Here is a 27282-nt window from a genome sequence, read left to right on the forward strand (position 1 = left end):
GCTTTGAAAATGATCTTACAGTTGTACATCTATGGGGAAATGAGGTATGAATTTAAATTTGTATTTTTAGGGGGAAAATGTTAGGTTTTTAGATAAATACAAATATAAATATTAAAGATTAGGAGACTTTAAGAACTGTGAGAATCTATGTCTGCTCCCAGAGTGTGTGCCTTTAGCAGCAGGAAGCCGAATTGGGAGACAGTTGGCCTGGAGATAAGAGTGACACTTAACAGGAGAGAACATCAAAGACTAAGGGTCAAAGTTTTATGACCTAGAGCAGGGGTGGGCAATCCTGGTCCTGGAGGGCCGGTGTCCTGCAACTCTTAGACGTCTCCCTGGTCCAACACGCTTGAATCCAACAGCTGAATCACCTCCTAAGTGCAGTAAAGTTCTCCAGAGTCCTGCTGATGACCTCATTATTTGACTCAGGTGTGTTGAAGTAGAGATGCATCTAAAAGTTGCAGGAGACCGGCCCTCGAGGCCTGGAGTTTCCCACCCCTGACCTAGAGGGACACGAGAACTGAAGTTTATGACCCAGAGAATCTCGGGAACTGGAAATGCTGGATGACACCATTGTTTAAGAAGAGACTCTGTGTTGACAGCTGTGTTTTCTGTTTTCCGCACCTTCTATGCAAATGATTTGTAACTTAAGCCACGCCTCAATGTAATAAATATGCACTTGCAAAGAAGCACATTAGAACTGGTCCGGAGACAGAGATAAGGTGATGTGCCTGGGCAGAGTTCTCCGTTCAATTGTAATAAATTTTAACCGTCTCTCTGTGTTCTTATTTTTGTCCAGCAAGAATGTCAGGTTATAGACCCAACAATACGGGAATTGCAGTTTTCCTACTTTCCAACTTGAGTTCATGAGTTGTTTTTATTTAGTGGTAGAATTGCATTCATCCATTCATCATCCCAGTTTTCCTGCAATGCAGCTTAATCTCCACTAATCTGACTGATTGGAAACCAAAAAACTGGGATTAAGAGAGTTGAGATGTTGAAATCTGTCACATATAGAAAAGAAGATTCATGATGCTATGATTTGTTCATCTGAAAAACTTTTTAATTTAATTTAATTCGATTAAAGTGATTTTTACATCAGTTTATTGACCTGATTTTGACAAATTTATCTTGTTATATCAAGTAAATTCATGTGCAATTAAGAAAGAGCTAAATTATTATATCTTTTCTAGAAAACCCCACATAAATCTTACTTGCTCAGTGAAGGTATAGATAAGAGTCTGTAGTGTAAATTATTCAAAAACCCAACAAGAACATGTAGATTTTCCCATCTGAAAGTGTAACCCAGGGTAAAAACTGCCCTTAATCCCCCCTTTGGTGCTCCATTGGTTAGAGTGACAGTCAGTCACACAGTGCATTCAGCCAATCACTGCATCTTGAGTGGTTAATTAGGCCTGCTCCAGCTTTCCCAGTCAGGTGTGAGGGGGAGAGCTGGAGACAAAGGAGCCACAGGTTTGTTCTTCCAAACAATTAGTTCATCTCTTTGTTTATTATGCACTTTTAAAACTCACAATATGAAAAATCATGTACATCTGAACATCCAGTGAGCTTGGAGCCATGAAGTTGTCATGCACTGAACTATATATGGAATTGGTGAGTAGTGAACACAAATGTTTGTTTGGTTGGCATGTTGGTGGTGGTAACTAGTGATGGTGAGATGAAGCCTCATGAGGCATTGAACCACTTGAGCCAACTGGTTCGAGAAAGGGTTCATTTCTTGAGGCTTCATGTGCACACGAAACCACCTACTGGCCAGGTGTATAATCACAGCCAGCTGTATCTTAACACGTGTGATGCATTGAATTTTTGTCTATTATGGCTCTTGGGAATGACGTCACAAAAGGTGTAGGACGAAATCATTTGTCTACATAAATTATGTATACACGTATGTGTATAATAAAATATTGTTTGAATGTATCCTCTGTGTGTAATTATTCCCAAAATAGTAGTGTCATGTGATATGGCATGTTGTGTAATAATGTTTTTCTGTGACTCTAGAAAAATGGCCTGGGCTTAATCAGGCAGAGGACAGTGAAAGTGCCTGTGGAACTAGGGAGGGGTAGTGAATAGGCTAATGCTTGTGTAACTTGGATGATTTCATGCATTTTTATTAAGAAACAACAATTTCTCCACAGTTTTTGGTTTCAAACGATTTCTCTTTTTGACACTACATGGATGAGGTGTTATTATTGTACCCCAACTCCTTGGAGCACAATAAACACCTCACCTTTACAGAAAATAAGAAACAGTGAAAAATACAGTTCCTCATAAGCAAACCTAATGCATCTGCAAATGTTCAGTTCACCTTACCTTGTTAGGGCTTATCAAATCGAAATGTTCCCACATAGGGGAAATCCTCCTCTTTCTCGCCAGCTCCATCCTACTCCTATCCTGTCCTCGCGCTCCTAAATCTCCTATCTATCTATCTATCTCTCTCCTAAACTCTCCAAACACCAAACTAAATAACCACTATCCAAACTCTGCTATCCAAACTATCAAAACTCTATCCACTCTCTCAACTGACCGCAACTCGCCTACAACAACCCACATTTTGAATGGAGCCTGTGGGGTTTCTAAAGCTGTCAAACCCCGCGCCAAACTCTGAGCCACTTCCCAAAGCAGTCACGTGGTACAGCCAGGCAGCGAGGCTTCGGACGTCATCGTTTTCGGCTCCTCCCCTAAATGAAGCAAGCTTCGATACGCGCTTTACGGAAATGCCCCCTCCATTACTCGACACACCTCGAAGCCTCGGCACATCACGTAACATCACTAGTGGTAGCCAATGCTAATTGTTTGATCATCAATTGTAGCTTCTTAAATTCAATATGTGTTTAAAATAATGAGATAAATCCTGATATCTTTAATTTGTCTGAAAGATTAGATTGTGGATATAATTGCATTTATTTCTGTATATAATAACTGAAACAAGTCTAGCTAACTAGCAGGCTGGTAATTTACTGGTCCTGTTTATTTTAATACAGGCCAGGTGATCCTTTTTAGGGTTAAAGGATGGCGAGCTTCTGACAACTGGCTGGAGCCAGGAGAACCTGAAATTTACTCCATACTGGTCTGGTAGGAGTCTGATGGTCCATAACATTTCCCCCCCATCTCACTACATAGACACACGATCCATTATTCTTCTCTTTTCTGGTGGAAACGAATTGCGCTTGGACATTTTTTCATCTCAAATAACTGGACAATTAAAACATGGACTTTTAAATGTGTGTCAGTCAGACAATGTGCTGACCAGCGGGGAAAGTTTGGACTCTTTGTGCACATCTATATAGAAGATCTACTGCAGTACTGTGTATATACAGTATATTGTATGTATTTATTTATTTTTGGTTTCCATGTATGTTTGTGTCTTGTGGTGTTCACTTAATTTTTGTCCTTTAAAATACATAATATTGAAAGCAGTTATTCTTTTGTATTGTTTTATTGATTACTGACAACAGCTCCAGTAGATGAACCTAGTCTTCTGGTGTTATATGCCATCTAGTCCCTTAACTACATTAAGTAGTGCTACAAAAGCAGGTAAAGTGTAGAAACAGGAACACTGACAGTTTATCTGCTCAGGAGGATTTGATGCCTCCTGTCAGAACAGTGATGGTTCAAATCTTCTCTCTCCACTTCGACCACTCGCCACTGGACCAGCAGTAGTTCTTTGGCTGGAGAGCCTTTAAGAAACATTTAAACTAACCGTTGAACTGGACGATGTTCTCTTTGGGGTCAGAGGTTGTAGTACTTGATACTTGGTAGAGTGAAGTTTTACTACTGACTCTGTTGTTTTGGATTTGGAGGTCTGATCTAGATGGACGTTACAGAGAGGTTCTGGTTCTCCTCACTGTGGCTGCTGGGGATTCAGGTTGTTCCTTCCTGGACTTTAGTGGTTGTGTTGGTCATGAGCAACAGCTGGATTGGCCTCTGGATTGAACTAGGCCAGCATTTGTAGTTCCAGAGCTTCCTCTGAAAATCCTTCATCACGACCCAGTCACCTGGTCTGATGGATGCAACAGGCCTTTGGCAGGAAATGGCAGGAAGGTTTTCACTGTCTGTGAGGCTCGACAAAACCTAGTGGGCAGGTTTTAACAATAAGACAACACAGGAACAATGTACTATTGTTTTTTCATTTTTAGCTTAAGTTGGTGAGATTTGACAAAAATCCAATATTAAGAGGTCAAAAGGTTTGTCAGGTAGAGAATGTGCAAAGAATTGAACCATCTTAACATCAGCAAGTGTGAAAGAAGGGGCAGTTTACTGCCTGAGGTCTCTGGGCAGCTAGCTTAGCAGCAGCTGCAGCTCTTCTGTCGCCATTGGCACCCGAGTCATCAGAAGCATCAGAAACCAGCCATCTGCTAAGTAATATGTTTAATTTCAATGGTTTGTGTCGTATGAGCTCAGCAGTGTGGGCCTCACTTCCACACAGAGTCTTCAAATCTAATTTGAAGTTTGAATGTAGGTTGATTTATGTTTTTATCCTCGTCTAAAACTGTAAATTTAGTCTCATTAGGCTAAAATATTGAATTCATACGTTTAAGGATTTGCAGCATTTTGGAAAATCCAATCATTTCAGCAAACAGAACCTCTATTCATTATTTTACCCATCTACACTGTAAATTATAACATATTTACGTGAGAACGATGTTGAATCAACTGAATTTAGTCAAGATTTATTTGTGTGTTAACTCTCCAATTAAAGGAAGCCTAGTAAAGGTTTATGTTTATTGTAAAGTCCAATTTTAAGTTTAGTTTAAAAAGTAAATGTTAAATCGGTTTTCAGTTAATTTAATCAATCCAAAACATTGTGTAACATATTATGTGACATTAGGGATCAACCAGCAAAGCATCCCATGATGCATTTCATCACAAGGTTCATACATTATATTGTGCATTATTTCATAACAGAAGCCATTAGCTATTTCCATTAAGTAATTCCCAAAGAAAGAATTTAAAAAGTTTCAGAAACTTTGAGTTTGATTGTTTTGTTTTTTAAGTAAAGAGGAAGGAATGGAATCTAAAGCTGCTAAAATCTTACATTGATTTTCTTAAAAGTGTTATATGTCATTATGAAAAGTTATTTATACAAATAAATCCTTATTATTCTACAAAGTAAAGAAAATACTTAAAAACCATTTAAACTGTTTCAATAATCTTTAATATGTAAATACTAACTATATAATTTCATGCTCAGTTATTATATAAACATCCATTCATTCTATCAAGCATGGCAGGTTTTTTCTTCCTTCCTAAACTCTGTGAAACTCAAAGGGAGCGTTGCTATGGAAACTGAAGGCGGGAACAAATCCAGTAGGTGGGAGGAGCTAGGAGGGGTCAGTCTCAGACAGTTCAAAGGTCGACTGTAGGCAGTCCTACTTCCTCCTTACACTGTTAGAATTAACAGAGCAAAATATAATTTTGGTTGTCAAAGTATAAAAATAAAAATTACCATCCTGAAGACAAACTAAGATCTCAGATCATCTCATGCAATTTTCCTTTAGAAACTTAAGTTGCTTCATCAAACTCTAACTAATTTTAGTTTAGTAAACAATATTTATCAAACACAAAACACACAAACATTCAACATGAAACAGACAAACAGTCAAAATTTGGAATCAGTTAAATTTTCATCACAGTCAATAATTTCCAGTCAGTCCTCATTTTGTCTATTTTATCAAATTGTAATTATCAAATTTACTGAAACTTCAAGATTCTCTAATTTTTCTCCTTTTAACATATTTTAATGTTTGAATTGAACTCTAATCTACAGGATCCTGGTTTAAGTTATGTGTTCACAGTCAAACAAGAAATCTCAATATAATTTAGGATCACAGCAACAAATTGATCAAGTTTCTGCTGAAGCTTCACTAATTTTAGGTTTTGTTATAACAAATATTTCCAGGAAAACAAAAAGTCTTTTTAATCTCTTAGTTCAAATGTATCACAGCTTTATTTTATAATAATTTCCTTCTATTCAATTTCAATACAACAAATATTATATGGTATACCAAAATGTTCTAAACACTGCAGTATTAATGATCTCTAATTCTTAACACTGAAAGATGTTTTGTTTATTCCCATACTAATATGTAACTACAGCTTAGATCTTCAAAAAGGAGAACAAAATAAATCTCAACCATCTGAGTGTCAGAAGTTTTCAAAACATTTAGAATCCAGGAGAAACTTTGACTTTATTCCTATTCAACATTAAATTTACTGTCTTTGTCTAAAACTATTCAGTTTTTTATTTATTGATTTTAAAACATTTATTTCAAAACCATTTTTTGTTTAGAACGTTCTCTATCTGTTTTACTTGCTATAATTCAATGACATAATTTTGTTAGTTCATTGCAGAACTAAAGTGGTTGCAGTTTCCCTTCACAGTTTCTCAATCTATGGTTCATGGACCCTTAGAGGGTCATTAGTGTTGGTCCTTCTGTTCAGGACTTAGAATTAACAGGAACAATTGAAAGAGTTTCTCTATTTATTGAGCATAAAAACTCTATTGAAGTCATTCTTTTCTTTCTAAAGAATTTCTAAATATGAACGGGGTTAGTAAGCCAGCAGTCTTCGTTGTAGTGTGTGTGTGTGTGTGTGTGTGTGTGTGTGTGTGTGTGTGTGTGTGTGTGTGTGTGTGTGTGTGTGTGTGTGTAACTTATCTTAAATGTCTCCTTTCTCTTCTCTCTCTCCCTCCTGCTGTCGGCGTCGCTGCAGTGAAATCCTCCCCGTCTCTCTCCTCCGGCTCCCTGTCAGTCCAACTGGTTCTGGTCTTGGATCTTTGGCTGGTCCAGATCGTCCCTCAGTCAATGTCCATGTTGTCCACAGATGAAACAAGCATCACCAGTTCAGAGTGGTGTCTTCTCCTCTCACAGCTTTGAATCATGTTTATCTTTTCTTTCTCTGCGCTGATACTGGACAGCAGACCAGCGGAGGTTGTTAAAGCTCAGTCACACACAGTTTCAGTCCAAATGTCCAACAGGAGACCTGACAGTCGTCCCCTGAATGGAAATGTTTCATCAGTTCTCTGGTGTCAAAAATAAAAATCAGGATCAACAGACACTTCAGTGGCTGGAGGTGATGAAGGTTTTCTTCATCTTCCTGATCTTCTTGATCCACTGGATCCACTGGATCTACTTTCATCAGCTGGTGGTGTGAGAGGGACATCATCTGGTCCATGGGAGGACAGGGTTGAGGAGTTGAGGTCAGAGGTCAGATGCACCGCAGCAAGGCTCAGACAGAGGAAAAAAAGAAGCAAATAGAAATCGATTTGGTTTATTTTGTTTTAGTCACTTATTATTCATCCTTTTAAGGAATAAAATCATTTGCTTATTCAAACACACAAAAACATAAAACATATTAAGGCCTGTAATTTATTGACAAAAGATTTATGTTCAGTAATAGAAGCATTTCCATTTGTTTATCATTTTTCTGTCTTTCTCTTCGTTCTCTCTCTTTCATCCAAACTTTCCTCGTGTTTCTCCAGATGAACTAAACTCTTTGTTTCTGATTTCTTTGCCTCAGTTCACTTCCTCTGCTTCTAATTCTCTTTCTCTTCCTTTCAAAACGATCAGCTTCAATGAACCACCTGCAAGAAAAATGACACTTTTTATCCATTCATTCACACCATGCAGACTTTTTTCTGACTATTTCATTATTATATAGTGAAACAATTCACCCTGAGGAGGAGAAAAGACCCTGGAACCACTCAGGCCAATTCTTCTGAATAGGTGGGATTTCCTCTTTAGGCTGCAAACGTCTTCACAGAATCAAACCAATCAGCTTTGTGGTCGCTCTGCCTCTTAATCCTCTAAGAGGGTCTTTATTTCTGATAAACGTCTTTAGGATTCTCTAAATGTTTGGTTCCCTGAATTTAAAAACCAAAACTCTAGTAAATACCTGCCTTATTCTCCGATAAGGACTTTAACTAGGACTCATCCTAGAAACTGTGGTTCCATCAAAACTCTATCAAGGTTTTTTCTTCAGCTTTCCAAGAAAACCAATAAAATCTCTGTAAGTTCTCAATTTCTTAGACAGACACCCTTACAGGTATCTTCAAGAAAATAATCTTTCACTTTTACAAAGATCTGTCTTCTCTTCTTCTCTTACTTTTCTTCTTTTTTAAATTCTTTTCCTTTGTAATCTCTATTAATCTGGTCAATCTCAATCCTCAGGGAGAAAGGTTTATCAGATCCTTTACTATTTTAGATTCTGTCATTTAGAGTTTTTAAGTTAATTTATTACCTGAGTGAGAGTCTCACCAGATATCAGTGGATTGAGTTTGTTGATCTCAGCGTTGGAGCCGTGGAGCCGACCAGCAGCCCTCGTCTCTCTTTAATCCTAATCCAGGTTTGAGGCTGGAGCCGAGTGTCCAGGTTGGCACCAAGTTGTTGTGGAAGAAATTAATTTCCAAGCTCTGTTAGATGAAATCACTCAATCAGGTTTATCTGTATATTGTGCACAATACAGACAGTTTGTAAGACAATCAATAATGAAGCAGTTCAGAGTGAAAAGCTCTAACAGGCAGAGTCAACATGCAGGTTTTATATCAAGGATAAGGATCCAAAACATGGAGAGACAGTCTGGTTCCCAAGCAGCTGCAGGAAAACAACTTCCTACCTTGTGTGTTGAACCCAAACAGGTTCTGTTGGTGAGATTCACAAGCATTTAATGTAACATGATCAGCAGATGTTAACTTAGAATAATTTTCCCACCAAACAGACACACTTACTTTGTAATTTTATTTGTATATTTTTCCTTAGTGTGGCCCTAAAACTCTGTTATAGAAAATAAAACTGGACATAAATATATAATTTTCTACATATTTTTAATCTAAAAATTACAATCTTTATATATGTGGAATACAAGATGTTAGCTTTGTTAGCTTATGTGGTTATGGTGATAATTATGATATAAATAGTGATTATCTTGACTGAGGCATGTTTGTTCCTCCATACATTAGTTTAAGTTTATATTTGTTTGCTAATAACATAATCAATAAATTAAACTAATGGTTGTTGCTTCAAAATAATAAGTCTAATCAGTTTGATTTGTTAAAAAGAGAAACAATTTTTAAAATACAAGATGGCGACTTTACTAAATTAACAGCAGAAGTGTTTGATTTTATTATTATCACTATTAGTGGACAAAATTCCTGATGTTTCCAACTGATTTTAGTTTTTAAAGTTCAGAACCTGAACATCACTGAATGGGAGGAGGGCAGATTTCCCAGCATTCAGTCTAAAGAAGCTCAGCTCTTCTCAGCTCTGAGACGTTTTCTGAATAAATCCCAGTCAGTGGAATCTGCAGACCTGCTCAGATCCAAACATCCCATTTTTCAGGAGTCACTGGTTTCATCTGTGTCATTGTTCCAGCTGCTGAGGTCAGAATCCAGCTGTGAAACCTGGAGGTTGAATGTTCAGGTTCTCGCCTCCCAAACATCCCCCCTCCCTCCAGCTGTGGAGAACAGCTGGAAAACAGCTGCATGTGTAAATAATGAGTCTGGAACAAGCTGCCACCTCTCTGCTGCTTGATCTGACTCTGACTTTAAATTCAGGTTGATGATTGAAATGAAATCAGGGTTTCAACCTGGATCAGCAGAACCTCCTCAGCTGATCCTGGTTTTAAACAGAGACTGTCCTCACTCTGCTCACCACACTAACATAATGATCAATGATTATATAGGAGCTTCAGGAATAATCTGCATTAGAACAATGTGTGGTTTTAGCTGCAGTACTGTGGTGATGTTAAGAATTATAGTTTAGTTTAATTTTTCTGATTATTTTCTGCTTGTAATTATATTCTGACCAGTTACAGCAGCAGGAAGCAACCAGCTGTTCTTTTCTCTGGGCTCATTTCTCCTCATGACTCCATCATGAAACATTTTCATCAGAACTTCTCTCCTGTCTCATGAAGATTTATCAACCTGCCTCTGATTTCACTGCAGACCTTCTACTTCCTGGTTCTGCTGCTCTGAAAGAAGAAACTACAAACCAGGTGAGCTGTCATATAATCACTTATGCAACATTTATAACACTTTGACTTTGAACTCATGTTGTTCAGGTCGGATAAAAGTCCAGTTCTGTTGTGTCTCTGTACAGGTGTGGCATTAGTCTGGTTCTCTTGTGGTTCTGTTGGGTCTCAGTCTGTTGTTCAGATGTTCGTCTTCAACTATTTGGACAGTTTGAACAAACTGTAAGTCTGTTTTGTTTTCTACTTGAAGTTTATCTACAGAAACTTTTCTACTTGTTTCAGTTCTATGACATTTAGAGAAAATGTTCCCTTTTAAATTCAGCTCAAAGTTTCATCTCTGCTGTTTGAAAGCTAATCTACAGGATTATTAAATTATTGATGAATTGGAAGAAAAACATGATGAAAGTTGATGTTTCTTTATTTTATTCTCTGAACAAAATCATTCATCATTTTATTTCCAGGAATCAAACTCCAGTCTCAACCATTAATGTCAAACAAAAGAGTTTCGTTTCTGCTTTGTTTCAAATTGAAATATTATTCTTAAAATGTCTTTGATTCAGTCAGATTTTGATGGAGCAGATAATCCACTTGTTCAGGTCACACTTGTTGTAGAGATTAATAATTAACTAAATAAAATACTTCCTGTTGTTCAGGTTGAATCAGTGAATGTAAATGTTGCTCCATGTCTCCATCTAGTGGACTGATAGTAGAAGTGCAGCAGCTGATGGCAGCTTCCTCTGCCTCTCTGCTGTCTGACTGCATTCACCTGACACTGATATGAAGCAGAGAAGAAGAGCCAATCAGAGGAGGAGCAGCTGATCTTTTTCCAGCTCTAATGATGTAAAGGATGATCAGAGTTGATGTGCAGATGAATGATGTGTGTTTCCTCTGCAGGTGAAGATAGAAAGTGTGTGTGAGCTGATGTGAATTCAGCAGCATGGATCAGTGTGAAGACAGAGAGGAGGGAGTCCCTCCCTCTGAAACCACTCTGTGTGGGGAAGATGAGAGCCAGAGCAAAGGTCAGAGGTGAGGTCACCATCTCTAACTGTCCACAGCCCTTTTCACACAGCGTTCACTATATCAGGCCAGAACAGATGTGGTGATGAAGCTGCTGCTGCTCCTCTTTGCTGATTAAGTTTTAATCATCATGTTTCTGTCAGGATCCATCAGAGACTCAAACCAGAACCAGAACCAGAACCCAGCTGTGTGTCCTTTAAGAGCGACATGTCAAAGGATGATATCATTAACTTTAAATCTCCTGGATCTCCACCATCAGAGAGGTGAGCTGTTTCTAACTGCTGTAACTGTTCAGTTTATATCTGTTATTATGACCATCCAATATTAATTTAACACACAAACACAAAAGGCAGAAGTGAGTTTAATTTCTAGATTGATATTTGGATTGTTCTCTAAATATAAATGTAATTAATTTTCCAGACAGAGTAATGCTGAAAGAAAAAGGCTTTTATGAATTAATTTTATGATTAAAGTTTCATCTCTGTGGTTCAAACATCATCCAACATAGTGGATTATTAACCATTTCCACAGTTAAGATAAAAAAATATCTCATGTGGATATCTTTCAGAACCAGATGGTCTCTAACTGACACCATAAATAAGCAACTGGGTCATTCTCTGAATTAGTTTCATTTTGTGTCTCACAGGTTTATCTCAAATATTTTCATATAATTCAACCAACATTTTTAAAGAAAAATCAAGTAATGGAAATATTCATGTGTCTTGGTAACATAATATAACATGCAAATATATTTTAAAAATCATGTTTTGAAAGATTTAATGGGTTGTTGAAGCGTAGAGGTCAGCCAAATGAGCATGTCCCCACTGACCAATGTTAATTTTTCACTGAATATAAAACAAATGAAACTAACCAGTAACTGCAACTTATTTGTACCATTTTAAACATTTTAGGTATACTTTAATCTACATAAAAGAAATATGAGAAAAATACATGAATTATTTATAAAATATCACTTTTTAATCATGTCCCTCCAGTTTTGTTTAACCCTGTAACAGCAGACCAATCCCTCCTTTTTATAAATAATGGTTCAGTCCAATTTCCTCAGCATCCTGGAAGTGACATCACTTAAGTTTTTTCCCGCTCACACTGTAGAGATTTAAGTGTTAATATAGTTTCTTACCGATATTTTATTATTTTTTTATCCAAACATTGTCATTGTCAAGCTCAACCTTTCAACACCTTTAGGCATGTAAATGATAATTATTGTTGTTTGGGGAAAAAGTAAAGAATGGTCTTTGAAACATATTAATTCTTGTTTTCATCATATCATATGTTGCTCCATAACCCAGCTAATGTGGATTATGGCAACTTTTAGTAAAAATCTTCAACCCCGTTACAGTTTGGTCAACTGTTACAATGGGTTCAACCGTTACTTGATACATTGTTATGATTTTTTATAATAACAGCAAATATTAGACTAATATTTGTTGGACTGTATGCAAAGTTTAAAGAATTATTCAGAAACAATAAAAAAGCCTGATTTAATGTTTATTTTAAAGTATATTTTTATGATTTATGAAAAGCACTTTTACATCAAGTTGCCATATTTTACTTATCAGTCTAATTATTATAATTCAGAATCAAATAAGATATACATTAATATCAAGGGACAGGTCATCTAAAAGGAACTGGAAGAATTAGTTTAATTATGTTAGAGTTTTATTCATAGAGGAATGAAATTGTCCTGTTATGGGGTTGAATTTAAAGCAACCTAAGTAAAAAAGAAATTCTTAATACTGCTTGGGATTTCATGAATAAGGTGGGGAGACATATTTTCCTGGAGGTTTAAAGAGTCCTTCAATAGATGCAATGATCAAAAACATAATTTATTGTGTTATATTTTTAAGTAATCTGAGACGCCAAAATGTACCAAATTCAGAGAATCACCCAATTACTGCTGATGAATAACGGGGACAAAAATGACCCATAATGAACTCACTTTTCAATCAAGACACAGAAACTATCATGTTGACATGACCTTTGACCCACAAACATTTAAATGCATTTTCTTCTGTTTAGCGTCAGCTTAATTTTTCCAAATGAAACAGACTCACTTATTTAATCAAATATTAATATTAACACAGAAACACAAATGCAGAAGTAAATTTCTGATAGGTATTTTCTCGACCTACATAAAAGAGAACCACAAACAACGTTTATTAGTTTTCAACCAACCTTCTGCAAAAGGGGGAAGACACAGAAAACTGCTTCTTCAAGCCTCTCGTTTTGCATTCCTACACTCTGCTGCAGCGCTTGTCTTTTTATCAACACAGGGAAGGAGTGAATGGGATGTGGGAGAGTGATCTTAACAGAAAAGGGCTATTCTGATAACAAGGAAGGAGGAAAACAGAAACTACATTCTACACACAGGCAGTTTCACAAGTAAGGAGTATTTCAGTAGAAAGGGAAACAGCTGCAGAAAACATGTTCAAGGTTAAGGGAAAAATCAAGTTTTGTCTTTCACACAGTTTAACAAATTCCTCCTCTCTGGGGTGAGAACACTAAACCTTTAAATGAAAAACAATTTAGTAAAACTACTAATGTAAGAGTGATAACAAAACATTATTGTACCAATTTCATTTCTAGGTTTATATTTGGATTAGTCTCTAAGTCTGATTAAACACAGATTAATGCTGAAAGACAAAGAGGAACCCACATGGACACACACCCACATATCTCAAACCTCCTCCATGTCCACATCACCTCAGATCTAGTCATCAGAACCTGATGGATGTCCCACACTGTCCTGAAGAACCTGTGTGGACAGAGCCTTCACTTCCACTGTCCCCAAGCTCTGGGAAACTGTCTCCACCAGCATCAGATCTAATGACAGTGTGGACTGTTAGAAGTCCACAATCAGAACCAACTTTTTGAAATGTCTACTGGGTGTTTCTGGTGTTACTGGTCTCCATTGTTGTAGTTAATCTTCCTCCTAACTTCTTTGTATTATTTTTATGTGATGCTCTGTTTTTCTGCTTTATGGAATTTTAATGTCAAACTCTTGGTGTTTCCATCTGTGAATACAGCTGGATGAATATTTCCTGACTTCCTAATTGTTCCTGGTTCCTCCACAGAGTGGACCAGCAGAGCTCAGAGGTCCCCAGTTGTCCATCTGCCCAGCAGCAACAAACACAGCTGGACTCCATATTTATGGTCTGTACATGAACAACAACTTTTCCATGGGTTCTGTTCAAAGTCACCTTCACACTGCTCTTTGTACAGGACTGTCAGTCTGTCCAACATCCATCTGGTGTTTGGCTCCATGATGTTTCCTTCATCTATTTTTCTGTTCCAGCTGTTGGAGGACAATATTGTCACTTTTGTGAAGAAAGAACTGAAAAAGATCCAGAAAGTTCTGAGTCCAAATGACCCAGAACATTCAGAGAGTCAGAGAGATGATGATGATGTGTTGGAAGGCGATGATGAAAAGCAGAGGAGGAGCAACAGAGAGGCAGTGATGAAGATCACACTGAACTTCCTGAGGAGGATGAAGCAGGAGGAGCTGGCTGACCGTCTGCAGAGCAGTAAGAGGATTTCTACAAAGGTTTAACCTGATGGATAAATCACACATTTACTGAAATTTGAAGAGATGGAATCACATTTATGAAAAACATCTTCAGAAGTGATGCATTCAAATTCAGCAATGATTTTTTTCATATCTGATTTTTGTTATTGTGTTAATTTAGGATATTTTGCTCCAGTTTGTCAACATCAACTTAAATCTGGTCTGAAGAAGAAGTTCCAGTCTGTGTTTGAGGGGATTGCTAAAGCAGGAAGTCCAACCCTTCTGAACCAGATCTACACAGAGCTCTACATCACAGAGGGAGGGACTGGAGAGGTCAATGATGAACATGAGGTCAGACAGATTGAAACAGCATCCAGGAAACCACACAGACCAGAAACAACAATCAGACAAGAAGACATCTTTAAAGTCCCACCTGGAAGAGATCAACCAATCAGAACAGTGATGACAAAGGGAGTGGCTGGTATTGGGAAAACAGTCCTAACACAGAAGTTCACTCTGGACTGGGCTGAAGACAAAGCCCACCAGAACATCCAGTTTATATTTCCATTCACTTTCAGAGAGCTGAATGTGCTGAAAGAGAAAAAGTTCAGCTTGGTGGAACTTGTTCATCACTTCTTTAGTGAAACCAAAGAAATCTGCAGCTTTGAACACTTCCAGGTTCTGTTCATCTTTGATGGACTGGATGAGAGTCGACTTCCTCTGGACTTCCACAGCAAGGAGATCCTGACTGATGCTACAGAGTCCACCTCAGTGGACGTTCTGCTGACAAACCTCATCAGGGGGAAACTGCTTCCCTCTGCTCTCCTCTGGATAACCACGCGACCTGCAGCAGCCAGTCAGATCCCTCCTCAGTGTGTTGGCATGGTAACAGAGGTCAGAGGGTTCAATGACCCACAGAAGGAGGAGTACTTCAGGAAAAGATTCAGAGATAAGCAGCAGGCCAGCAGGATCATCTCCCACATGAAGACATCACGAAGCCTCCACATCATGTGCCACATCCCAGTCTTCTGCTGGATCACTGCTACAGTTCTGGAGGATGTGTTGGAGACCAGAGAGGGAGGAGAGCTGCCCAGAACCCTCACTGAGATGTACATCCACTTCCTGGTGGTTCAGACCAAAGTGAAGAATCTCAAGTATGATGGAGGAGCTGAAACAGATCCACACTGGAGTCCAGAGAGCAGGAAGATGATTGAGTCTCTGGGAAAACTGGCTTTTGATCAGCTGCAGAAAGGAAACCTGATCTTCTATGAATCAGACCTGACAGAGTGTGGCATCGATATCAGAGCAGCCTCAGTGTACTCAGGAGTGTTCACACAGATCTTTAAAGAGGAGAGAGGTCTGTACCAGGACAAGGTGTTCTGCTTCATCCATCTGAGTGTTCAGGAGTTTCTGGCTGCTCTTCATGTTCATCGGACCTTCATCAACTCTGGTGTCAACCTGATGGAAGAAACACAAAGATCTAAGAAATCTTCATTATTTAATAAATCTAAACTAAAATCTCTCCATCAGAGAGCTGTTGACCAGGCCTTACAGAGTCCAAATGGACACCTGGACTTGTTCCTCCGCTTCCTCCTGGGACTTTCACTGCAGACCAATCAGAGACTCCTACAAGGTCTGCTGACAAAGACAGGAAGTAGCTCACAAACCAATCAGAAAACAGTTCAGTACATCAAGGAGAAGATCAATGAGAATGTGTCTGCAGAGAAAAGCATCAATCTGTTCCACTGTCTGAATGAACTGAATGATCGTTCTCTAGTGGAGGAGATCCAACAGTCTCTGAGTTCAGGAAGTCTCTCCACAGATGAACTGTCTCCTGCTCAGTGGTCAGCTCTGGGTTTCATCTTAGTGTCATCAGGAAAAGATCTGGATGTGTTTGACCTGAAGAAATACTCTGCTTCAGAGGAGGCTCTTCTGAGGCTGCTGCCAGTGGTTAAAGCCTCCAACAAAGCTCTGTAAGGACACAGATTGTTACTGTATTTATTTTGATAGAAATCTGCTAATTATGAGATAAACATAAAATCATGTTTCAGTTTATATATTAGTGCATTTTCTTTTCACAGTGTCCCAATGTGGGTGGACACGCAAAAGAGAAACAGACTTTCTTTAGCAGCTGGAAAGAATGTTGAAAATTAAAGCAGCAAAATTCATCTTTGTTAAAATTGAAATTGGATTAAATTTGTTATTTGTGTAATTTTATAATTATCTTTCCAATCACCTTGTTTCCTGTAATTCTGTCCTTTAAGGTTGGATTCCCAACTATAAAATGAATCAGTTCACACCAAACACATAAGCATGTGTAAAATAAGATAGTACCTTCCTTGTCTAAGAGAAACATTGTTGATTGGAAAAAAATTTTATTTTGAAGAATTGTTTAATAACAGATTTTTCTCTCTGTCTCCTCAGACTGAGTGACTGTAACCTCTCAGAGAGAAGCTGTGAAGCTCTGTCCTCAGTTCTCAGCTCCCAGTCCTCCAGTCTTAGAGAACTGGACCTGAGTAACAACAACCTGCAGGATTCAGGAGTGAAGCTTCTCTCTGCTGGACTGAAGAGTCCAAACTGCAACCTGGAAACTCTCAGGTAACTCTGGGCACTTGACAAATTGCTGCATCTTAGGTGCAAAAAGAAGCACAAGTACAGATCCCAGCAGTTGCTTTGTTTTCTTATTTATTCCACATGTTACAAATCCATCCATCCATCCATTCATTCATTCATTCATTCATTCATTGTGTCTGCAGCTTAACAGGCTGTTTGGTCTCAGAGGAAGGCTGTGCTTCTCTGGCCTCAGCTCTGACCTCCAACCCCTCCCATCTGAAAGAGTTGGACCTGAGCTACAATCATCCAGGAGACTCAGGAGTGAAGCTGCTGTCGGCTGGACTGAAGGATCCACACTGGAGACTGGAAGCTCTCAGGTATGGAGGAACCTGCTGCAGGAGCAGAGAAGGTCTGATAGAGGAGGAAGAGGGAGAAATGTCTTTAGTCAGTCTGCTGGGAAACATTTAGTTTGAAACTATTCATGAGGCAAAGAAAGAAAGTGAGAATTTTAACAGTTTCATCCATTTAGTAGTTTGATCTCCACCAGGGGGCGACATCTGGAAAATGATCCAAAGAATGAAAGGAATCAGGAGAGAATGGAAATCCCTTGTTTTCCAGATGAAATGAAGAATTGCAGTGAATGATGGTGAAAAAGTAGAATTGTGCTCTGTTGACTGTGGTAGAAAATAAAAACAATAATAAGACCTTTTAGACAGATCCAAGAAAAGACTAATGTGTTTAGGTTCTCAGTAGTTGGGAAAGCTTTTGGGATTGTTCAATAAAGTTTGGGAAAAATTCCCAACGTCTTGGAAAAAGGCAGAGACCCTTCATGTTGGAAAACCAGGGAAATATCCATCCGACCAATCAGATTCCAGATCCACAGCTCTGACGTCACATTTAGGATAAATAATGGAATCGTAATAAGAGAAAGAAAAACATTTTATTGATAAAGTAGAGGGATGATATCAGCCCATCAGATGGTTTAGAAGAGGGAGAGGAAGCATCATGGGACTGCAGAGGTCCTTCACCTGATCCTGGTTGTTGGGACAAGAACTTTGTTACTGAACTTAAGGACATTTTTCATGTTTCTGTACGTAAGTAGATTTAATGATGGGAACTTTTACTCCACTACATTTTACAGTATCTGTACTTTCTACTTCACTACATTTCTATAAAGCGTTGCGTTACAAGTTACATCCAAGTTACATCCAAGTCGCTTTGCGCTTTTTGATTTGTTGGTTAGTTTGAAAGTAATCAATGATTCTGGTGCCGCCTTTGCCTCCCTGATATCATGAACTGCTAGCTTTCAAAAATTCACCATCAAATCTGAAAAACATCGAGGAAAGTTAAGCTGCTAAACGCTGTCTGAGTTTTGGGTGTTAAACTGATTTAGGTTAGAGAAGTTTTATGTAATCTTACCAAACTTCTAGTTTAAATCGACTGCAATAAATAAAACAATTAAATAGTTGTAAGCAGCTGAACTGGCAGTAACATTGATTACTGCGGTCGGGGCGCATGGAGCGCAGCGTCTCCTGCCATGAATGTCCCAGTAACGTTAAACTCCTCCACATCCTGGTTACTGAATTAATGTGAATAATCTCCATCTCATATTTACATTTACAGTCATATTCAATAAATTAGAATATTGGTTCCCATGAGGCTCGTTTGTCGGATTTTAAAACAACTTCAGCAGATATTAAACATGTTTTTCATGCTTTCTTACTTTTACTCAAGTAAAAATGTTAATGTGGTTCTTTTACTAGAGAACATTTTTGTCTGTTTATTTGTACTTTTACTTCAGTACATTGTTTGAGTTCTTTCTCCACCTCTGGTGAACAGCCAGTAGGTGGCGCTAGAGTCAGGAGGAGGCAGCCTGGAGAAAAGGCTGTTCCTCCCTGATCTGTTTCCAAGCAGTCAGAGTGTAGAAGTTGAGAGCTGGAGAAGTTTCCTCCTGTTGCTGCAGCAGCAGAGATGTTCTGCTTCATGGACTAAATCAGGTTGGAAAGAGGAGAGATCTTTACTGAGCTGCTGGATAAAAGCTTCTGAAACATTTCAACTCTTTCTGGAAACTAATGAGACATAAAAACAATGGATGTTTTTACCATCCAGACCTTTAGAACCAGTTCAGGTCAATAATTCAGTTGTATCTGTGGAAGATGAACAGATTTGATGTGAAATGATGAAATTCTTCATTTCTATCTGATGTTCCAGCAGATCTGTAGAAAATGGAGCTGCAGCTCTCAGATATTTCAGTCGTCATGTTTTCTATCAATGAATCCACTGATTAAAGCAGGAATCTCATCTCCATGTTCTCCTCCAGAGGTTCCCAAGGTTTGTTCCTGGAAGCTGCTGCTGGTTCCTCCAATCCAGGCTCCGCCCCCTTTAGAGGAAATCTGTCCATATATGGCGCTAAGAGTCACCTTGATGCTGCAAAGCTTTGTTCAGGGATGAGATGTCAGGATGTTAGTGTCAGTCTGATACAGGCTTTAGTTGTTCTCCTCATGAGGAGCTGAAGTCTCTGACAGGAACGTAGAGCTGAACAGGAGAAGAACTTGAAGCTTCTTCTTGGCCTCTGATTGCAACAGCAGGACAATCCAACATTTTAGTCTGACTTCATCTGGAAATATTTCTTTGACCCTGAATCAGTTTGAAGGCAGGCCAGCTCCTCATCAGAGCTGAGATCTTCTCTGTCCTCCATGCTGGAAATGTACAAGTCCAGCAGCTCCTGATCAGTGACATCAGAGCGTGACATCATCAGTAGAGTGATGATGTCACTTCCCTCTCAGAGCAGCTTGGAAATCTGAGAGGAAAGATGCAAACAAAGACTCTCTGGACTGTTGGATCTGCTGGTTCTGGTTCCAGATGCTCCTTGGACACTTTCACAAGCCATTACTGCAGCTGCTGGATTCAGGATGCTGCTTCTTCTTCTTGGTCTCATTGTAAATGTGTGCAGCAGCGCCACCTGGTGGTGTTGGTTGGTAGAGGAAGTGCTGAAAGGTTGGAGGTGTTTGTCAGAGGTGTGTGATGATGGAAGCCTCTCCCTGGTTTGTGAGTCTGAGCTCAGAGATCAAATCTTTGATTCTTGTTGAACTCTTTGTTGAATGTGATGCAGCTTCTCCTTTTTAATGTTTGTATTTCTGGATATTACAGTGAGGCCACAGCAGGTTTTCAGCAGCAGGGCTGTTTAGTGTTTCATTCCTTCATCTGTGTGTGGGAGTGTGGATGGAACAGGTATCCAGGTGTTGTGTCAGAGTTTAGATTGATTGTATTTTAATGCTGATTATTAAATCAGGTTGAGCTTCCAGAAATGTTTCCTTAGTTTCCTGATGTCCTTTTAGGCTTCAGTGAGTTTCTTCAGGTTGTTACTGAGGGATTTCCTTTCTCCTCTCTGTTGGAGCTTTTCCTGTGTTTGGAGAAATGAGTTGTGCTGCAGCACCACCAACTGTCCTTCCTACATCCACTGCAGTTTGCAATCCAAATGTTGGACTGTTCCTGTCTCAGTGGAGGACAATGTGTGTCTGAGAGACATGTAATGTCCATGTTTGCTGCTGAAAGAGACTGATGGTCTGACCCCCCTCCTCCTTTCAGGGTGGAGCCTGCTGGAGTCCCATTCTTGACACCAGGTCTGAGGAAGTGTAAGTGTGTTTTTCATCTGATTCATGACAACAAAGCAGCTCACATTCAACCATCTTCAAACTGTCACATCACTCATTCAGGAGTCATCATCAAAGTGTCAATAAATGATCAATAACTGCAGCTGGATTGTGTTTGTTCTCTCCATCAGATTCCTGTCAACTCACCATCGACACAAACACAGTGAGCAGAAACCTCAAACTGTCTGAAGACAACAGGAAGGTCACATTTGTGGAGGAGCTTCAGTCATATCCTGATCATCCAGACAGATTTGATAACTGGAATCAGCTGCTGTGTAGAACTGGTCCGACTGGTCACTGTTACTGGGAGGTCGAGTGGAGAGGAGGAGTTGATATATCAGTGAGTTACAGAAGAATCAGGAGGAAAGGAAACAGTAGAGACTGTTTGTTTGGATATAATGATCATTCCTGGAGTCTGAGCTGCTCTGATGTTGTTGGTTACTCTGTCTGGCACAATAACATAGTAACTCGTCCCTCCTCCTCCTCTGTCTCTAACAGAGTAGCAGTGTATGTGGACTGTCCTGCTGGCATTCTGTCCTTCTACAGAGTTTCCTCTGACTCACTGATCCTCCTCCACACCTTCAACACCACATTCACTGAACCTCTGATTCCTGGATTTGGGTTCTGGCCCAGTTATGGTTCCTCAGTGTTTTTGTGCTGAGTTGAGTCTAAAGAGTCTAAAGATTTTCCTCCTGTCAGAGAAACTCTCTCACTGTTGAACAGATAGTTCAGTCTCTACAATCTATTTCTTGGTGAAACAATTCTGATTGAGTCCTTGGAAACTGTTTCTTCTTCCAGTCCTTTAAAGATGGAAGCTGGGAGTATTCCAAGATTATTCCAGGATTATTCCAGGATCCTCATGTTTTTCTGTTTGTTTCCAGTCAAAGCTTCACACTGAATATCAAGATGTTGTTTCTCCTATTTTTTCCTTTCATTCATCAGATTTCATTGAAATATTGATCAGTTTTTCTCAATCACTGATCATTTTCTGTTTCTATCGGCTCCTATTTTTCTCAACATGTCAGATTTGAATATTAAATCTTCCTTTTGTAAATTTGCTGCAGTTTTTCTTCATGTGTTTTAAATAAAAACATTTTTCTTCTGCATTTGGTTCATTTGCTGCTCATTCTGTTCTTTTCCTGCTCAAATTTAAATATTTGCATTAAAAAGATTTTTTCATCAACTCTGCCTTTCAGAAAGTCCTGATTTAAAGTAAAACATTTCCATCCCATGAAGGTCAGAGGTCAATGTTTTGAAGCCTAAAGTGGGAAAATCTTCATATTTTCTGTTTCATTCAGAACTTCTACCTGAAACTCAGAACCTGCAGAACATTTTTCTCTTTGGAGGAAAAATCCCAGGAACTGGAAGATCAGAGCAGAATGAAAACTGGAGATCAGTGTTGGACAGAAAAGGTCTGATCGCTGCATCTCTGCTATATTTTACATTTAAATCTGATAACAAATAGTAAACCTGTTTTTAGTGAATAAACCAACATGGATATGACCCGCCACAGCGCCAACGTGGGCCACACCTGATTCAACCCAAACCGGAAAATAAAGGATTTAACTGGAAAAAGCAAAACCCAGTAAAATCAGCAGCTGGTTGTGATTAAAATGCAGTTTGTTGCAGAGGTTCAAACTTCCTGATGGTGACCTCTCCTCCGTCCCTCACCTTGTCTGGCCGGTTTTAATCCTCACTGCAGTGTTAGACTGGAGCTCATCTCTCAGATTAACCAGATTAACACTGAGCTGCAACAGGAACCAAACGTCTCTCCTCCAACTTATTTCACTGATTAATAACAAGGTTGGATAAAAACATTGAGCTGAGCTTCTCATTCCTTAAAGAGTCATGAAGAAAGACTCACCCTGGAACTGCAGAAAAGAAGTTAGAAAGTTTTAAAATAGATGGAAAAAACTTTCTAAATATATTCTAACAAGTTATTTAATTATCTGTTTTTGTATCTTTTAATGTATAAAACTGTATAAAAAAGGTGTAAATGGTTAAAAATCTTCAGAATGAGCCAATTTTTAACCTGATTAATCATCACAATAATTCTTTGTTGGACCATCGCTACGCGGTACTGAGGAGGAAACTTTAAAAAAGTTTTAATGTAACTTTCTCTATGTCCTAACATGAGATAATCTGAGAGAACAAATGGAGTTCCTCTGCCTCTTCCCTGTGTTCTGCTGAATTACTCTACTGGGTCAGAAACAAGCCATCAGAACCAGAACAATCAGCCATGAGCCTGCAAGTATTGGACATGTTTTTGTCTAAATGAGGTGATTTTATGGCTCCATTTTGCCAGATCACATAGTAGCATTTCTACCTAAAGCCAAACATTAACAGCCAATCCATGTGATCGGTATCTGTGATCGGCAGTGATCGGACCTCATGGTGATCAGAACCAGCAGGAAAAACCCTGATGGGAGCGTCTCTACCCAGGAGTAATATGATGGTTTAGAAGTTCATTGAAATCTTTTCCGTTTTGAAAGAAGCTCACATTTGGGGAACTTGTGAATGATTACATTATTTATCATACTTGGTTCTGCTTAAAATAATTCAATTCAACTGAATTATTCTATTGTCATTGTTGTTCTTACATTTGGGAGATTGAACATTTCTGTTTTTATTAAGTTTTTAAAATAAAACTTTAAAAAGTTCAGAAAATAAAATCAATCTACTGAACATTCTGATTTTATGAGGATCTGTTTGAAATGTTTGTTACAAAGTTGATTACTGCATTAATTTTGATGTGAATTAAATTGGTGTGTTTAATTTGTGTTTTTTGTAATGTACTGTTACTGGATGTAATACTATTTTTATTTTTTAAAGGATTTTGACCCGTTTACTGGCCGACATTTATTCTATAAATCATTTGGTGACCAATTAAAAAGTAAATGTATTGAACTAAAAATGGAATATTTAATTTCTGGAGCAGAAATATTAATCACTAATACAGTTTCCTCAAGTGACTGGAGTTTATTTATATTTAACACAGTTTGATGAAATGGTGAAGAAAAATATAAGACAATTATAAATGGAACTGGTTCATTTTGGGGGGAAAACTGTCATAATTGTCAGAAAAATACAAAGAAAATTTAAAACTTTGTTTTTAAACACCTTCAGTAAAATTAAACTTATAAGAAAATGTTTAATAAATGATGGAAAATACTTTATTTTAAGATAAATCACGGTCGCACCACATGACATTTTTTAAGACCACAGTCGAATCATATTGATAAAAAACCTCTGAAAACGTCTCATTTTAATTTTTAATGATAATTTCTGTGTGCACAACATTTCAAATGTTCTAATAATTGCAATGGATAAACATATTTTTAAATGTTTAATTTCCCCTGATGGAAATCCTGATACGTCAACGACCCTGAAACAGACGTTCCTCCAAAATCTCAGTGATTTCCTTTTCTTTCAGTCTTGCATCCACATCAGCAGAAAGAGGTTTTGAAAGCACTGAAATATCATCAGTAGCAATAATTTCAGCATTTAAAAGCTCAAATCTGACTTCATCTAGTTGAGTATCAAGTCCTTGAATGGGAGGTTTTAGACTCCTGGGTAGTTTGAGCAGTGAATGTAACAAACAGCCATTGATAGAAAAAGCTGCTGTTCCTGTAAATGAAGTCAACATGACAGTTTGATTTGATATGTCAGCCTCCTCTCCATCAGTAGAAGAGGCTACTGATGGATCTGATGATCCAGAGCAGTGCTTGCTTCAGAGTCAATACATTTAATCAGGTGGGATTTTCCACTTCCTGCTCCACCGTTGACATAGAAGTAAAATGGATGAGGGTTCAAAGCACAGAAACACTGAATACACCAGTCTCTTATTGCATAGAACACACAGGCCTGGTTCTGGTTCTGGTTCGGGTTCTGATCAATTGTGCGTAACACAGCTGGATCAATTGAAGGCTGTTCCCTGATGACTCTGACTTCTGTTCCAGCATCAGACTGATGACTGTAGTCGGGGGCAATATCCTGTTCTTTGTCCTCATCAGAATATCTCTCAGATTCTCATCACACTGTAATCTTACAGCTTCAGATTCAGGAGCAAGAATCCACCATTCATCAATCACATTGTCTCTGTTTTGTTCTCCTTCTTCCACTGCACTCTGAATCTCCTCACAAAAGTTTCTCATATTTGTCTGTCTGTCTTAATGCTTTTCACAGACTCAAAGTCCTCAGAACAAGGAAGTTGTATGCAGCCAGAATAGTAGAAGAACTGATAGGTTTGGGACCATCATAATGTTGAAATAATAATAGTGCTGACTGAATACCAAAATGAATTAGCGGCATTTTAATGGCTGAAAAAAAGAGCCAAACAGGCAAGAAGGTGAAATCAGTGACAAACAGGTCTCCACAGCAGAGAGATGGATTACGGCACTCTTCCTCCTCCTCCTTCTCTTCCTCCTCCTCCTCCTCCTCCTCCTCCTCCTCCTCCTCGCCGCGCCCCATCCTCATCCTCCACCACCTCAACTGAGTTCTGATGGGTCGGTTCAGATGGTCTCTGAAGATCAGACACCAGAACAGAGGCGGATCAGAACCAAAGCCAGCAGTTCTGCTGAAGCTCAGGAGAACTCTGAGTCCAGATGTGGACCCTGGTCTCCTCCAGAACCTCCTCTGTTCTGCTGTGGAGGAACTGTGTGGCTTCAGTTCTGCAGCAGGACCTTCTCAGCTGCAGCAGAAGAAGAAAGGACTTCCTGTGTTCAGGTTGGATAGAAACCTGGATATTTTTCTAGCTTGTGGCTCTGCTTCCAGCGTAGATGTTCTCCAGGGTTCTGATCTGGATCTAGTGGACTGTAGAGCTCATCAGGTTTCCTCTCATCCACTTTGAGATCTTCAGCCTCCTTTAGATTCAACCTGAAGCTTCTTCTGACGGAGCTGCAGCTAATATTTAGCATGATGTTTATTATTCTAGCCTCAGTGTTCTGTTCTTCATGTGACTCCACTGAATCCAACTCTGATGTCGTCCACTTCAGAAGTGATGAAGATCCATTTTTCTTTCTCTTCCTGCTCATTTCTTTCCAAAGCTCCCATTTTTTCCAGGAGGATCTTCAATGTTCTCCAGCTCTCTTTAGATGATGAAGGAACTCAGACTGACTCCACCCGGCTGGTGCTCCAGGTGAGCAGAAACAAACAAACCCTAAAGTCGTCCCTGCAGACCAGCTTTAGATTTGGATCAACTGAACATCAAGCTTCAGTAACGTCTCAGTTAAAGTTTGTTTTCCAGATCTTAGGTCAGAAAGTTCTGGTTTCCATCATGTCCCAGTTCTTAGTTCTGCTTTTTTCTGCTTCTTTTTCTCCACTGTCCACCTAACAGAGACAAGAGGATTAAAATGCTTCATAGAAACGTTCTCAGATCTCAGATCCTCATTGAACCTGATGTCTGTAGTTTTAGTCAGAAGCTCTCCCAGATGTTCCAGATGAGAAGATCTGAGCATCTGGTTTGGTTGATCCAGAAGGTTCTGGACTCATCCAGAAACCCAGAACAACTGGACTCCAGTCACACCTTAAACAGAACATTCTGCTTCTAAATCCAGACTGGACCGCTTGATTTCTTTGGACCTGAAACATAAAGTGCTGTGAAAAGTATTTGCTCCTTTACAGATTTCTTCTGTTTTGCCTTTTTGTCCACCTGAAATGTTTCAGATCATCAAACTGATTTTAATATTTGATGAAGAAAAACTGATTAAATTCAATAAACAGTTTTCAAATGATGATTTTATTCATTAAAGGAAAAGAGCTGAAAACCAACAAACACAAAACCAAGAAAAAACACAAAGCTGGAAAAACAAGACAAGAATAGAAATAATTAAACAAAGTTTAAATTACTGTCAATGGCAAGAATACAAAGTTTAAACTGATAAAAGTTTAGATAGAAAAACAAACATATAAAACTTTCACTCTGTTCTACATAAATCATCATCAAAATCAAAGCAGCAAAATATTTCCTGTATATTTTTATAAAACATCTTCAAGGATTTCCAGCTAAGTTTGTAGACAAACTCACAAAAAACATCATAAACCTTATTTTATTTGTTTAGCAAATATTTTAAAGAGAGAAAAACACTTTTATCTCCTCACTAAATTATTGCAAACTAGAAATCCCTCTAAATTACCTACAATTGTTTTTAATATTCATCCTAAATAAATCATTTTCTATTAGTTTATAGTTTGTTTCTTTCATTTCTAACAATGTTTCTTTACACCATGAAAGGAGTTTATTATAGACTTTGTAAATAATCAATGTTGTTCTGATCTCTACTAAATCATAACATTTTAAAGTATGCACTTTGTGTGTTATTTCGTAATAGTCAGCTCCGCCCACTTCATCACAACTCCCTCGGGCTGACTACTGACCAGTTCTCCGTCTAACGGGTCCGGAAAATCTCTGAGACCTGGGTATTACCCTTAAGGAGATCTATGAGAGATAATCTGTTTAAACTGGTGGCGAAAGCGACTCGTCTAGTTCTAACTACCTTCGATCCAGAAGTTACGACCCTTTACAGTTAAGAAACAATCAGCTGAGTA

General features: G+C 38.6%; 1 protein-coding gene and 1 long non-coding RNA gene across 2 annotated transcripts in view; both read left to right on the top strand.

Annotated features, from left to right (window-relative positions):
• The window catches only part of LOC111609430 (NACHT, LRR and PYD domains-containing protein 3-like), a 65123-nt gene extending 43478 nt beyond the window's left edge, over positions 1-21645 (top strand). The window contains exons 7-11 of the mRNA XM_023337888.1: positions 14736-16503; positions 16955-17128; positions 17287-17460; positions 20672-20718; positions 20868-21645. Of these exons, the coding sequence (XP_023193656.1) occupies positions 14736-16503; positions 16955-17128; positions 17287-17460; positions 20672-20718; positions 20868-21397 (2693 nt within the window). The 3' untranslated portion in view covers positions 21398-21645. The remainder of the gene's footprint in view (positions 1-14735; positions 16504-16954; positions 17129-17286; positions 17461-20671; positions 20719-20867) is intronic.
• Positions 21646-22006: 361 nt separating this feature from the next.
• On the top strand, positions 22007-22632 carry LOC111609449. The gene is made up of 2 exons (XR_002753126.1): positions 22007-22148; positions 22217-22632. It is a non-coding gene; the product is annotated as an uncharacterized LOC111609449 (long non-coding RNA).
• Positions 22633-27282: the final 4650 nt, after the last annotated feature.

This window comes from Xiphophorus maculatus, chromosome 8 (assembly GCF_002775205.1).
Source record: "Xiphophorus maculatus strain JP 163 A chromosome 8, X_maculatus-5.0-male, whole genome shotgun sequence".
NCBI classification, from domain to species: domain Eukaryota; kingdom Metazoa; phylum Chordata; class Actinopteri; order Cyprinodontiformes; family Poeciliidae; genus Xiphophorus; species Xiphophorus maculatus.